General features: G+C 46.1%; 1 protein-coding gene across 3 annotated transcripts in view; it reads left to right on the forward strand.

Moving 5' to 3' along the window:
- Positions 1-16,060, forward strand: part of LOC135216300 (cytoplasmic dynein 2 intermediate chain 1-like) — a 404,990-nt gene that overhangs the window by 110,355 nt on the left and 278,575 nt on the right. For all 3 annotated transcript variants that reach the window (XR_010314849.1, XM_064251471.1, XM_064251472.1), the window contains exons 4-5: positions 2,245-2,523; positions 2,680-2,796. Coding sequence is in view for 2 of the 3 variants with exons in the window: in XM_064251471.1 (XP_064107541.1) it covers positions 2,245-2,523; positions 2,680-2,796 (396 nt within the window). In the remaining variant the exon portion in view is untranslated. The remainder of the gene's footprint in view (positions 1-2,244; positions 2,524-2,679; positions 2,797-16,060) is intronic.

Below are 16,060 nucleotides of genomic sequence, written 5' to 3' on the forward strand. Positions count from 1 at the left end.
AATAAAATTATAGAAATCATCGTAAAACTAGGGTATATCCTTAAAAATAACAATAATTATCAAACCTTTCCCCTCCCGTCTACTAGAAGAGTGCCCGGGTAAGAAGCAAGCTCCCTTCCGGTAGCGGGGGAGAAAGGTAAGGATATAGTAGGCAAGCAATCGACCACTAGTAGTGACCACCCCGCCCGCTGGCGGAGCCAGTAATCTATAACCAAAGGTGCCCCGGCTGCGGCGGAAGGCTCCGTTCGTTACAGAGAGGGAAGGTGGCTGAGCAACTGGGGAGGGGGGGGAGGGTTCTCGGCGTAACACGGCGGGAGAGAGAGAGGGGGGGGTGGCCTACTCCTCCCCGTCCCAACAACTACCCGCTCAGTGACCCGGTACCCGATGAGTGGTCGCCCTATACCCCCGCTGGGGAGAACCCCTGGCCTCCTCAGAGAGGGAGGGAGGAAGGCAACTGAGGTTGTCATGGCAACCAAGGGGTCCCCCAGATCCCTCCCTATACCTGGGAGGGAGGGAAGGGGAAGGGTAAGGTGCGAAGGAACACGTGACCGCAAGTGGCCTAAGCCGCGATAGCAACACAACCGTGAAAGGGCCACGTGAACCAGACTGTACCAACACATGGGACATGCACCTAGGCTAGCCTAACACCCTAAATAGAACTAAAATTACATCGTAAAGATGGAAAAGACACTTTTAGTAGAAGAAAAAGAAGCCCAGGAGGAGGCAAACTGTTCCGAGGAACAGAAGCCTACTCGGAGCCAGCGATAGCCGATGAAGAGCAAGAGCCGGGATGCTGGGCTAGAACACAGAATAGCCCTAAATACCAAACTAAGAGAAATGGTAAAAGGGCTAACCTAGCTAAAAGGCGATGTAAAAAACGATGAACGTGATATAGTAAGCCCATAAGTATAAGAAGTCCCAGTATGGAAGACCGGGAATTCTTAACGAGGCAGCATGGAGCCGCCACGAGTCGACCGGGAAACTGTATATGACCTATTAGAAGGAAAATACTGGTTCCTGGAAGACTAAAATACAGTAAAACACTACTTATGAGGCACTTAACTTAGCTGTTGCGATGGCAGCACGTTCCATGACGGATGATGAGATAAATCCCGAAAAAAGAGCACAAGCAAGAAAATGCGTACGAATGCTTGGCGCTAATAATTAAGGATGTCCGCTAGGGGCGCTGCTGTCCGTGGCGTCCTCTAGTAGTAGTAGTAGCGGCCGCATCGCCCGTTGGTATCAGCTCTCTCTTGTGGGGATTCTGATTGGAAGGTCTAATTGGTGAATGTCTCGTGGTAGTGTTCCCACTCGCCCCTATTCCCATACCGACACTTCTTTTTAAGAGTGAGCGAGTCAGTTTTACTGACATTTTCTTAATTTTGTTTTTCTCTGGTAATTTTAGATTAATTTTACCTAGAAAGAATGATATTAAGGATCCTTTCATAGGCTGACACGAGCTGAGCCCAGAAAAAGATAAATACATCAAGCTCGTAGTATTCTGATGAGATCAAGTGAAAATATCAAACAGAATCTGTTGGTTTTTGTTTACACAATAAACATGCCCTTAACGCCATCCACTAATGAAAAAAAATGACTAAATTTCATTCACAAATGATACAATTTAAGTGATATTTCAACTTGAAAACACTTTTTATAACATGAAATAACCTTGTCCCATATAAATAGAGTATCTTGAGATTCATTTGTGCTAACTAGAAGCAAGAAAGTCGCTTTGATTTGAGTTCAGTACAGCAAAACAAACTTAACTCGCAATCGCCCTCAGCTGATTTCCAAACCGAAACATTGATTTCTATGTTTTATTCTATAATATAAACAAATAGTAATATGAAAATACATATAATATTATTGGATGCAGTCAAGTGAAGCATAACTTTTTAAAAGATCCATGGAAAAGATGCATATCCATTATGTTTGTATTTCATTATACAATACTAATATGTGATTATTACACACTCGAATTTTATATCTCATGTATGATGCGACCCCCTTTAAATTAGCTCCAAAAGTCACATGATACTTGAGTATACACGGTATATTAAAGAAACAAATTTGATTTCTCCAGATATACGATAACTTGTTTAAAGAGGCATTTTGTTTTTTATAATACCTAATAGTTATGGCCGTCTAGTTGTGAATGATATACTTTAGAATTCGTTGTTTTGAAATTGTGTTTTGCTCTTAGTATTAATAATGAAAAATATTTCTTTGCTTGATTTCCAGGTGAGCGTGCCTCATCAAACAGACGTGTGGTAGGTGATGAAAAACCATCAAGTAAGAGTAGTAAAGACTCAAATAAATCAAAGTCATCTGACAAATCGGATACCAAAAAATCATCCCGAGATGAAAGTGAAAAAGTTAAAGATAGAAACAAGTCAACAAAAGGAGAAAAGAAGGAAAAATCAAAGGAAGATAGCTCTCAAAAGAAAACTTCAAGGTCTAGAGAAAAATCTGCCAAGCGCAACTTATCTCAAAAAGAAGAGTCTTTAATAGAAGACAGAGGTAAGGTTAATTCCTAGTTAGTTTTTTCTTCTTAATGAGAAAATATCAAGCTACTGGGGTAACTGGTATATGATAGTGCAACAAATGATAATTCAGTTTGTCAGAAATAAATTGTTTTAATATTATATGAGATTAATACTACTAATGTTCTTTTAGATTCAGGTGTTGAAGGTCTTGGCATTCAAGGGTCAGTTATTGGACATAGCCCCAAGGGGCAGCTGGAGGCTGAGGTTGTGGAACATAACCAGAATAGCCTTGAGACTATGGAATCAGGTAATGTGCTGTGTGCAGTTTCTCCCAGGTAATGGGAGAGTTATGCTGTAGATTGTGCTGAATTGGTTATGCAAAACAAAATATATTTTTGTACATGCAACTTCCCCGGCAGATATATACTTAGCTATAGTCTCCGACGTCCCGACAGAATTCAAAACTCGCGGCACACGCGACAGGTAGGTCAGGTGACCAGCCCTCTCCCGCCGCTGGGTGGCGGGAATAGGAACCATTCCCGTTTTCTAACCAGAATTTTTCTGTCGCCGGTAGCAACAACAACGTTGTTGGTACCTCCTGCTTAGAATCTTTTCTCGTTGGCCGAGGATTATCTGTTTGACCTTTGGTGATGTATATTGATCTTTGGCTTTGGCATACGCTTATCATGGACCGTTTTTTGGATTTTGGTTTGGATACTCTTTAAAATGTCTGACGTGGTACCTGTATTTAGAGTGTGTACGAAAGAGGGATGTAAGGTGAGGCTACCGAAAGCTTCGGTGGATCCTCACACGGTCTGTAAAAAATGTAGGGGGAATGATTGTTCTGCAACTAATACCTGTCTTGAATGTGAGAGTTTGACGGAAGTTGAATGGAAGAACTTGGCTTCTTATGTAAGGAAACTTGAGAAAGATAGAGTTAGGAGGGCTTCCATCAGAAGCTCAAGTAGATCCTGCTCTATTGAGCAGGAAGTAGCTCCTAACTCTTCTGTTAATTCACCTGCTCATAGTTTGGTTTCAGCCCCTTCCCCCAGCAGCGAACCTGTGGATGCGTCTACGGAAATGGCTGCAATGAGAGCCTCTATAATCAACTTAAAATCGCAACTGCAAGCGATGAAGGATACAGGTAAGCGCAGTGACGAGTGCAGTGATTTGTGCAGTGTCCCCAGTGAAGTGGAGGGGGCGTCTGACCGACTCCGCATTGCTCCTAGGCCTAGACCTCTTTCAGACTCCCATGACCAAGGGAGGAGGAATGTCGAAAGCCGCAAGGGGGATGTAGAGTATTCCCAACGGTCAGGCGTCCCTTCGGCAGATCCTGTAGCCGCTTCCCAGGCTGCCAAGGACAGCTATTGCAAAAGCGTCCTCGGGAAGTGCTTTTCTGACTCGGACTCTTCGTCTCCAAGAAGAGGATGGAGTTCTACCTCTAAGTCGCGCCCTCTTAAGAGAACCTGGAAAATGCCAGCAAGCGAAACTTTGCATTCCAGTCCTGAACCTTTTCCGGAGTATTCTCCTGCTCGTAAGAAGAGAGCTCCGAGATCTCCTGACTCTTCTCCGGAAGGTTTTGCTTATAAGACGAAGGAAGTTTTGGTAGGACTCCAGCAGCAGTTGTCCGCCTTAGTAGGAGTTCTTTCAGAAGGCTCTTCTCGGAAGAAAGACGTTTCTCTTCCCATCAAGAGTTCAGTTAGGAGAGCCTCAGATAGTAGGCGCTCTGGCCCCAACAGACGCTCCTCGCCTGAAAGGTTTTCGTTCCCAGCGAAACCTTCTTCAGTTGCTTATGACATGAATCGTATGTCCTCTTCATCTAAGCTCGCTGATCGAAAACTCCCTTCTAGGAAGAGTTCTCCCAGGAGTTTTTCTAGAGGCGCTTGCGCCTCTCATGACAAGTACCAGGAACCTGAGAGCCTCCTTCCGCCTGATTATTCGCGGATTTCTCGTGAGAGAATTCGTTCGTCTAAGAACTCCGGGAGAGAAGAGAGTCCCTCTCTTTTCAGAGCTCCGCAAGAAGGTAGGAGCGTTCGTTCATCCTCCAGACAAATCTCGAAGGATAGATATCCTTCTAAGGACTCGAGAGTCTCGCCGAGTAGGCACCAAGATTTTGACAAGTGCTCTTCGCCTTCCAGGAGGTCTAGGAGAGAATCAAGCGCCTCTCCTACTGGACGCCAAGATAAAAGGAGCTATTCGCCTTCTAGACGCATTCTCCAGGACGCAAGCGCCTCTTCTACTTGGCGACGGGAGCAAGGGGTTCTCCTTTCTCCTCGCAGGCGCTTTTCGCCTTCCAGGCGTCCTCACCAGGACGCAAGCGCCTCGCCTTCTTGGCCCAGGCGCCCTCACCAGGACGCAAGCGCCTCTCCTTCTTGGCACAGGCACTCTCGCCAGGACGCAAGCGCCTCTCCTTCTTGGCGCCAGGAACAGGATGTTCTCCTTTCTCCTCGCAGGCGCTCTTCGCCTCACAGGCGTCTTATTCAGGACGCAAGCGCCTCTCCTGGCAGGCGCAAGGAGCAGATCAGAAGCCCGAATATAAGGAAACTCCAGGACGCTTGCAGGAAGGAGGATAGGACCATGTTTTCTGATAATATCCAACAAGTGGATATTGATTCTCCTGCTGATAGGAATCGTGAGAGAAAAAGGCTTCTTTCTCCGGATCGAGCTCCAGAAAAGGGAAGAATGTGTTCTCCTCATAAGGATCTTTCTCCTGGGAAGCCCTCTTCGCCTGCAGCTCCTTTGGAAGAAGTTTCGGAAGAAGAAATTCCCAAATATGCAGGAGTTTCTGACTATAAGAGACTTGCTTCTCTATTGTTGCAAGTGTTTGGAGACTCTCTACGCCCGTCGGATCCCCCTTCTCCGGGGTCTTTATTATCCAGTACGAAACTGTCGAAGTCCTCCTCCTTCGTCAGAATGACCCCTACTCTTTCTATGAGAAAGTCTCTTAAGAGTCTCAAGAGCTGGCTCAAATCGAGAAAGGAAGCGGGGAAGACGGTATTCGCTTGTCCTCCTTCCAAGCTGACGGGAAAACCAGGTATGTGGTATGACACCAAGGAGCCGATGGGCCTGGGACTCCCTTCGTCCTCAGATGCGGACTTTTCCGCACTGGTGGATGCATCAAGACGACGCTCTCTGCATTCTGCAAAAGCCTCTTGGGGGATGTGTGAGGTAGATCATCTCATCAAGGGCCTGTTCAAGACTCTTGAAGTCTTTAATTTTATGGACTGGGCTTTGGGAGCTTTAGCCAAGAAGTCTCAAGACCCAGACTTCGTTAGCATGGAGGAGTTGGGTAGCGTATTAACTTGCCTAGACAAGGCGGTTATGGATGGCTCCAATGAGGTTGCATCCCTTTTTGGATCCTGTATTTTGAAGAAGATGGCAGTGTTTAGCTCCTTCTTAACGAAATCTGTTTCGCCTCTGCAGAGATCCTCCCTTTTGTACGCGCCCCTCTCTAGTCACCTTTTTCCTCTGGAAATCGTGAGGGATATTTCGAGGACCTTGTCAGAAAAGGCCACACAGGACCTGTTGGCCCAGTCGGCTAAAAGGCTTAAACCTGCTGTTCAGGTAGCGAAGAAGGAGAAAGTTCCCTTCCAGCAGCCCTTTCGGGGAAGGTCCGCCCCTAGATCCTCTCTCAGAAGTAGACGATCGGAGAAGAGAGGAAGGTCTTCTCGAAGGCCGTTCGTCAAGAACCAATGAGACTGCTGTCCTCCAGACAAAAGTGGGTGCCAGGCTTCTAAACTTTTACAAAACTTGGGCACAGAAAGGTGCCGATGCCTGGTCCCTATCCATCCTAAAGAAAGGATATTTAATCCCCTTCAGGGAAAAACCTCCCTTGACTACAACTACAAGGGAGTTGACAGCAAATTACAAGGACTCTGTCAAGAAACAAGCCCTTCTACATCTCGTGGAGCAGATGCTTTACAAGGAAGCCATAGAGGAAGTAAAAGATCTCTCTTCTCAGGGGTTTTACAATCGCCTGTTCTTGGTTCCGAAAAGTTCAGGAGGTTGGAGGCCAGTTCTGGACGTGAGCGCCCTGAACGTGTTCGTAGCAAAGAGGAAGTTCACAATGGAGATGACATCCTCGGTTTTAGCAGCCCTTCGTCCAGGGGACTGGATGGTATCCCTGGACCTGCAGGATGCGTATTTCCACGTGCCAATACACCCGTCTTCCAGGAAATACCTCAGGTTTATGGCTCAAGGAAGAGTATTTCAATTTCGGGCCCTATGCTTTGGACTTTCAACAGCCCCGCAAGTGTTCACAGGACTGATGAAAAATGTGGCTCACTGGCTTCATCTCGAAGGGATTCGAATATCCTTGTATCTAGATGACTGGCTGATACGAGCACAGTCGCGAGTCAGATGTCTGGAGGACTTAAATCTGACATTGAAGTTAACTCAGTCCTTGGGACTGTTAGTAAACCTCGAGAAATCCCAGATGATTCCCCAGCAGAACATTGTTTATCTGGGGATTCGGATGGATTCTCGGGGTTTTCATGTATTTCCCTCACAGGAAAGACAGAACCGCTGCTTGGAAAAAGTAGCAACCTTCCTAGAGAAAGAACAATGTTCCGCGAGGGAATGGATGAGTCTTCTGGGGACCCTTTCCTCGTTGGAACAGTTCATTTCTCTAGGAAGGCTTCACCTAAGGCCTTTACAGTTCTACCTAAGAGAACATTGGGATCAGAGATACCAAAATCTGTCCGATTCCTTCCAGATTTCGAAGGAAATAAAGGAGGACCTTCTTTGGTGGATGAATCCGTGCAGACTCAACGAAGGAGTATCCCTTCACGTTCCGAACCCTCGGCTAGTGTTATATTCCAACGCCTCGGATGCGGGGTGGGGAGCCACTCTAGGGACGAGAGAAGTGTCAGGCACCTGGAGGGGAGAGCAGGTGTCCTGGCACATCAATTTGAAGGAATTGACAGCGATTCACCTGTCTCTCATACACTTCGAGGCTCAGATCTCAGGTTCAGTCCTGCAGATCAATTCGGACAATACAACAGCCTTAGCTTACATCAGGAAACAAGGAGGGACGCACTCGTTCTCCCTTTACGAAAAGGCAAGAGAATTACTGCTTTGGGCAGAAGAGAGAAGAATCACTCTCCGGACAAGATTCATTCAAGGGGAGAAAAATAAAAAATGTAAGAGCCGACCTTCTGAGCAGGAAGGACCAAGTACTGCCTACAGAATGGACGTTGCATCAAGAGGTATGCAACAGACTATGGAACCTCTGGGGGAGACCAAATATAGATCTTTTTGCCACCCATTGGAACAACAGGCTGGAAAATTACTGCTCCCTGATCGCCGACCCAAGGGCGATTGCTGTGGACGGCCTTCTCCTCGATTGGTCCGGAATAGACGGATATGCTTTTCCACCATTCAAGATCGTATCAGAAGTGGTAAGGAAATTTGCAGCAGCAGAGGGAGCCAAACTGACCCTCATAGCCCTGTTCTGGCCAGCGCAAAACTGGTACACAGAGGTACTGGGATGGATAGTAGACTTTCCGAGATCTCTCCCAAACAGGAGCGATCTACTCAAACAACCCCACTTCAACAGGTATCACAAAAACCTGCCCGCTCTCGTTCTGACTGCCTTCAGACTATCGAAGGACTTGTCAGAACGAGAGGTTTTTCTCGAGAAGTTGCGAAAGCTATCACAAGAGCAAGGAGGCCATCTACTATTCGAGTCTACCAGTCGAAGTGGGATGTGTTTCGCAGATGGTGTAGAACTCAGAAAATATCCTCTTCCAGTACCTCTGTGACAGATATAACTGATTTCCTCCTTTTCTTGAGGGAAAAATGTAGTCTAGCAGTCTCTACGATTAAGGGCTATAAAAGTATGCTTTCGTCAGTCCTCAGGCATAGAGGCCTTAACATTTCAGAAGACAAAGATATACATGATCTGTTTAGATCTTTCGAGACGTCGAAGACTAGAATCATTAGACCACCAAGTTGGAACCTGGATGTGGTCCTAAAGTACTTGATGTCCCCCAAATTCGAACCTCCCTGTAAGGCTACGTTTAGAGATTTAACAAGGAAGTCGTTATTCCTGGTCGCGCTAGCCTCAGCAAAAAGAGTAAGTGAACTACAATCCTTAGAGCATAATGTTGGCTTCAGGAACGACTCGGCGTTTTGTTCCTTCAAACCACTGTTTCTGGCGAAGAATGAAAACCCTTCGAAGCCTTGGCCTAGAACCTTCGAGGTAAAAGGACTTTCGTCTCTAGTGGGTACAGAACAAGAAAGGGCTCTTTGCCCAGTTAGAAGCCTTAAGTTCTACTTAGAGAGGAAGAACAAACTGAAGGGGAGTAAGGATAGTTTATGGTGCTCAGTTAGAGATCCCAGAAGACAGATCTCAAAAAATGCTCAGGCGTTCTTCATCAAAGATGTAATCAAGGAAGCCCATTTAGCGTGTAAAGAAGAACAACTGGACCTCCTTAGAGTTAAAGCTCACGAGGTAAGAGCAGTCGCTACCTCTTTAGCATTCCACAAGAACTTGTCTATACAGACTCTCGTGGAGTCAACTTTTTGGAGATGCAATTCAGTCTTTGCTTCTCATTACTTGAGAGACATTCAAGTGACGTACGATAAATGCTTTACTCTAGGAGCTTACGTATCTGCGGATTCGTTGCTGGGACAGGGAGCTGAACCCAATCCTTTTTAGTTTTATGATGTTAGGGTTTTTAATGGTTTTGGTGCGTTTGTTTGGTCGATTGAAAGAGGGTGCAGGAGTTGACCCCTTTCAAATCGTAGTTCTAACATGTTAGTGTGGTCAGGTGGTCGGGATTGGTTGTTATGCTCCTTGTAGTGTCTTAGTTACCTAAAGCTCTATCATGTAAGAGGGTTAGCCCCGTTGGTATGATACAGGTCAAGGTTCTGCCATGTAAGTGGGTCAGCCCCCATTGGTACGATCCAAGAAAAGGCTCTGCCATGTAAGTGGGTAAGCCCCCATTGGCATGATCCGAAAGGGTTATCAGTCACAGGTCTCATCCTCTCTGAAATTCTGGTGGCAAGCAGACTCATAGACAGTATCAATGAAGTCTTCTTCCATATCAGGTAGGAACCAAGGTTGTGTTTTAATATACCTACAACGTATGTTGTTTCCCCGTTTTTATATCATAAATATTTATTATGTAACTGTCTCTTGCCCTCCACCAAGGGTGTCAATCAGCTAAGTATATATCTGCCGGGGAAGTTGCATGTACAAAAATGATATTGTTAGTATACAATAAAGTTTTGTACATACTTACCCGGCAGATATATACGATTAATGGCCCGCCCAGCCTCCCCTCAGGAGACAGGTGGAAGAGAAAAATTCTGGTTAGAAAACGGGAATGGTTCCTATTCCCGCCACCCAGCGGCGGGAGAGGGCTGGTCACCTGACCTACCTGTCGCGTGTGCCGCGAGTTTTGAATTCTGTCGGGACGTCGGAGACTATAGCTAAGTATATATCTACCGGGTAAGTATGTACAAAACTTTATTGTATACTAACAATATCATTTTTATAAACAAATTGCATGTTTTACATATTAATCATTGCCTTACCAGAGGTGTTAACTTCACACCTTGAAAGATTGGACCAACTTCAACTGCAAGTTGGTATAAGAAGAAAGCAATTATAATTCCAGGAGAATGAGGTTTCCCTTCTAATGCAGTATCCCCCATGTTTTCTCTTAACAGTTAAAGCCATGCTTTCCTGTTAAGAGGACAGATTTCTGCATCCAGTTGGAAGGAAACAAATTAGGAACTTTGTGAAAGGAATGGTTTATATTTTGCCAAGCAAGAGTGTTTTTCCAAAATCTTTTGCTATTGTATTATAATAAAAACCACGGTAAATATCTATTTAGACAGGAAAGTGATTGTTAGAGAAATTACTATTCCAGTTTTGATTAAATCGGTATGTAACTGGCCAAGTTGGCAGCCAGCCTATGGAAGTATATTATCAATATTTGGTCTTGGTCTGTTTCTTCAACTGTTTGAGAAACCAATGTTGGGAGAAGAGTTCGACCTGGAACTAGGAACTGATTATACAGTTGTGAAGCCCCAAACATGTTTAGCGAAGGGAATTTAGTAGTATAGGAACTGGCTTTATTGACCAACCCAAGGCTGTAAGATCATTGTTAGGAATTTGAGTTAGTGACTAATGTTTTAATGTTTGCATTGCTTCATCTTTGAAAATGGGTGGAATGATAGTTACAGTGTTCAGCAGTTGGGTACTGTAATTGTGAGAGAAATATCTCTGGAAGTGACCAAGTTGCATAGTACCACCTTTGTGCCAGGCACTGCAACTGAACAAAGTTTCAAGTTGTCTTGTAATCTAACCAAGTTAGAACCATAGTCTTCCTGATAGAAACCTTAACAAGGAGAGTATTGGAACCCCTGGGACCAGATGATTTGCGATGTAGGGGAAGCAAAAAGTTAAAGAGGGTGTAGAGGTTGATTGACCTCATCATTTTTACTCTTCTAGCCCCTGCATGAGTATACGTAGATAGATATTTCATCGTCATCAGTGAGCTGTGGAAAGGATGAAATATTACACTCATCTGATATTTTATGTGAATGTGCTGGAAACTGGAAATTTACATTTAAGTGACATGATGAAGGCTTGGTATGAAATTCTAATGGTAATATATGAGGTTATAGTTTCCCCTAGCATACTTGGTCAAAAGGGGGACCCCAATTGTTTTACAGCGTCGACACATTTCCATTTCTTGCAGGTAACTCATGGATTGTAGATACCCTTTCCTTCCTAAGACCGTTACCTGCAAACAAGAGAGTTTGGAGCTAACTCTTCTTTTAGAAACTTTATTATTTGAGGTGAATCTTACCTACTGTTAATTTATCTATATCTCCCCGCCGATTTGGCAAGTCGGCATTCAAACAAAAAAATCGAATGGCTGCCCGGATGACGTCTAGTTCACCTGTTCTCCACCAGGTGTGTTTCGAATGTTTGAGGTCTTGTCAGAATTCTCCTTGCCGCCATTGCGGCTAGGCGATTGTTGGTATTCTATGAAGTTTGGGTGTTTTACACCTGTTTACAGTATTGTAATTTCATTTTCCTCGGATATCTTCCACCGTAAGCAAAACCAATAACATCAGGCTATGTAGAAATGTTTTTGATGTGACCAGGATGGTGAAATTGGAAGTTAATCAACTTTCCTTTGTACTGGCAGGGGTACAGAGTGTGATCTTGGAACTACTAGATGTGAAGAATGTAGGGAATTTTTCTGAGATATAGATGCCTGAATATGTCAGATATAGGAAAGACTGGAAACTAATAGATTGCAAAAGCAATAAGTTAGATCAGGACTTCAACCTGTCAGGCTATCCCTACTCAGACTAGGCATTTTTAAATATCTAACTTCCCTGGTAGTTACATATATATAGCTTTATCCCGCCGATTCGTCGCGCGCACTGCAGAAATTCAAAATTCGCGGCAATTGCTGATAGATGGTCAGGTGATCATACCTGTGCTCCCTCTACCCAGGTACTTGGAACCATTCCCATTTGTCCTCAGAAATTCCTTGCCGTCGTTCTAGCAACACGTTGGGAATTTGCTCTACTTTGTTTGGGTTTGCTTTGACTACAAATTGGTGAAGTAACCATTGCTTGGTTTTTTGGTTGATGGCTTTCGCTGGTATATTGGATTTTCCTTGATTTCTTTTTCACACGGATAAAATAGATTTTGTTGGTTTCCAACTTGGACAGTTTATTTTAACTTGTTTTCTGGATTTTCAAGATGGCTGACTGTTGTTAGAATGTGTGTGAAGGGGTGCAAGACCCGGCTTCCAAAAGCTGCTCTTGATCCCCACACAGTATGTAAGAAATGCAGAGGGCATGTGTGTACATTTGATAGCAGATGTAATGAGTGTGAAAGTTTGTCGGAGAGAGAGTGGAGAGAGTATGATCGCTATGTGAGGCGACTGGAAAAGGACAGAATTAGGAGAGCTAGATCTTCGAGTATTCTGTCAGCTAGGTCTTCTGATAGTCAAGTCCTTTCTAATTTGTCTAATACTAATATTCCTGATCCTAGCCCTAAGGTAGTAGTACCAGACCCACCTGCGGAGCCGGAGGTAAGTGAGCCTACTATGAAGGATGATATGGCTGCTATTTCTGCCTTGGGTGTTAAAGTGCAATCCCTTACTTCGGATAGGGAAGTGATGTGGGGGCAGTGTGTGGTTTGCATCGCAAGTTAGGGGACAGTGCTAGTGCAGTGGAGGGTGCGTCCGTTCGTGTCTGTCATGCTCCTAGCCCTAGACCTCTTCCATGCTCCCCAACCCCTGGGAGAAGGAACGTCGACAGGCTAAGGGAGGTGAGAGATGTTGAACAGCGAGCGGAAGTCCCCTCGAGCGATCCTGTTGACGCATCCCAGGACGCTCCCCCTCGCCGCAGGAAAGGCGAGATGAGGAAGTGTTCGTCATCCTCGGACGACGCAAGACCCAGACGCGGTTGGCGACAACCTCAAGAATCTAGACCTCAAGAGACGCAGGTCCTCCTTTACGTTCTAGCAACCCTCTTGTAGCAATTGGAGCTCTCCGGAGAGATTCCTGTCGGAGGAGGACGACGCGTCCGCGCCTAAACAGAGGTGTAGGACGCATAGCTCTTCGGAGGAAGAAGACGTGCACGTTACGTCAGTTCACGCTTCTCCCCCTCCCCCGGATTGGGAGGTGTCGCAAGGGGCGTCACCACCTCTTCGCCAGAAGACCCCAACTAGAGTCTCCGAAGCTGTAGACGTACGTGCAGTGCCATCTCCAGTTGTTCCCCAGCAGCAAGAGGCACTGCAAGCAGCGTTCTTGTCAGAGCTTCAGCAGTCCATTACGTCTCTGTTTGACGTTTACAAGTCTCAAGGACTAAGAGAGGAAGCACGCAAGAAGGAACCTAAGGCTGGACGCACGCAAGCAGGATGATGCGCGTGATTCCCCCCACTCATTCAACATCAGAAATCGCCAATCCTTTGGAAGAGATCTCAGAGGAGGAGACGCAAGAAACTCTTCATGCGGCGGATCTGAAAAGATTACTTGCGGTATTGGCGGACTTATATCCGAATGATTTTCAGCAGGCTGTACCTCGGAGCCCGCCCTCGCAGTTTATGAAGGGTAGACCCCAGAAGTCTTCCTCCTTCAAGAAGACAGTTTTAGCCAGATCGGTTAAGAGGGCTTTTTCGATGCTGAACGAATGGATTTTGAAGAAAAAGGAACAGGGAAGGACAACCTTTTCCTTCCCCCCGACGAGATTGGCTTCTAGATCTAGCGTGTGGTACGAGACTGGGGAGGCTGTCGGCTTGGGAGTTCCTGCCTCCTCCCAAGGGGACTTCTCCAGACTCGTAGACGCCTCGCGTAGAACAGCCATGACTAAGGCCAAAGTTATGTGGTCCACATCGGAATTAGACCACTTGCTGAAAGGTGTCTTCAGTACAATTGAAGTCTTCAGCTTGATGGACTGGACTCTCAGAGCCCTCACAGATGTTATGGACGAGAAGAACGAGACGCTAATGCACCTTATTGCCTGTCTCGATAAAGCTGTGAGGGACGGGATGGTCGAACTCACAGCCCTTTTCACAGCAGGTATTAAGAAAAGAGCTATGCTGTGTTCTTTCCTGTCGTCAGGAGTGACTCGCTCAGAGAGCAGAGCTCTTGTATGCTCCCTTGACCAAACAGCTCTTCCCTTCAGAGCTAGTGAAGGACTTATCGGCAGCTCTTGCGCAACAAGCAACGCAAGATCTGATTACAAGGACTGCGAGGAAAGTTCTTCCGGCAAACTTTTTAGCCAGGAAGGAGAAGGAAGCTCCTCCCACGCGTCAGCCTTTCGTGGGAGAGCCCTTTCAAGAGGAAGCCAGAGAATGGCTGCTGGAGGACAACCTCGTAAAAACCCCAAACAGCAACCGAAACCCAAAAAGTGAACACAACAACCTCCCGACACAAGTGGGAGCCAGGTTATCCCACTACTGGCAAGAGTGGAGCCAAAGGGGAGCGGACAACTGGACAGTCGAAGTACTGAAGGAAGGATACAAAATCCCCTTCCTAAGGAAGCCTCCTCTTTCGCCAGAGCCTTTAGAGTTGACAGCTACATACTCGGGGAGCAAAGCAGCAGCTCTTCAAGAGCAGGTAAACCAGATGCTGTCAAAAGCAGCAATAGAAGTGGTAGAGGACCCCTTGTCAGAGGGATTTTACAACAGACTATTTCTGGTACCCAAGAACTCGGGGTGGGGGGGGGGGGGGGCGATTGGAGACCCGTTCTGGACGTAAGTCCACTGAACAAGTACGTGAGCAAAGTCAAGTTTGCTATGGAGACATCTGCGTCAGTCCTAGCAGGCACCAGACAAGGAGACTGGATGGTGTCGATAGACCTGCAGGACGCATATTTTCACATCCCAATTCACCCGAACTACAGGAAATATCTGAGGTTTGTACTTCACGCAACAACATATCAGTTCAGAGTACTTTGTTTTGGACTAAGCGCGACTCCTTACTTTTTCACACGAGTGGTATCGAACCTAGCTCTCTGGTTACATCTGAAAGGGGTACGAATATCGATGTACCTGGACGACTGGCTAATCAGAGCCAGGTCGCAAGAAAAGTGTCTGGAGGATCTACAAGTGACAATGACTATGACGCAACAGCTGGGACTGGTAGTAAATCTTGCCAAATCACAGCTGACGCCTTCACAAGACATCATCTACCTGGGGATGAGGATTCAGTCAGTGGTTTTTCGGGCTTTTCCAGCCCCGAAATGCATTCTAGAATGCTTAAAAAAGGTGAAGCTCTTTCTAGGGAGGTGGACCTGCTCGGCGAGGGAATGGATGAGTCTGCTGGGGACCCTCGTCTCAATCGAGCAATTCGTCTCCCTGGGAAGACTACATCTACGTCCACTTCAGTTCCATCTGTCAAGATATTGGACAAGAGACCAAGACCTATAGACGTGGATTCCTGATCCCTCTGGGAATCAGGAATCAGTTGAGTTGGTGGGACGACACCAACAAACTACAAGAAGGCTTCGAACTTCAACAGAAGAACCCTGACCTAGTGTTGTATTCAGACGCATCGGACGTGGGGTGGGGTGCAACACTGGGGAAGGGCGAGATCTCGGGTCTATGGGAAGACCATCAGAAGAAATGGCACATAAACGTGAAGGAACTGGTGGCCATTCATCTAGCGCTAATACACTTCCAGGAGGAGGTCCAGAACAAGTTAGTACAGGTCAACGCAGACAACACCACGGCGTTGGCCTACATCAGGAAACAGGGAGGCACTCGTTTGGATTCCCTTTACGAGGCAGCAAAAGATCTTCTACTGTCGGCAAAAGCGAACAATCTAACTCTGATAACCCACTTCATAGAGGGAGAGAAGAATGTCAGAGCGGATCTTCTCAGCAGAGGAAGACAGGTTCTCACGACAGAATGGACCCTACATCACGAGATGTGCAGCAGGCTTTGGAATCTGTGGGGAGAACTGTCAATAGACCTCTTTGCGATGCAGAGAACAAAGAGGTTACCTGTTTACTGCTCTCCAGTCCCAGACCAGGAAGCAGTGGCAGTGGATGCCTTCCTCATGGATTGGGAAGGACTAGACACGTAC

This window comes from Macrobrachium nipponense, chromosome 6, assembly GCF_015104395.2.
Source record: "Macrobrachium nipponense isolate FS-2020 chromosome 6, ASM1510439v2, whole genome shotgun sequence".
NCBI lineage: Eukaryota > Metazoa > Arthropoda > Malacostraca > Decapoda > Palaemonidae > Macrobrachium > Macrobrachium nipponense.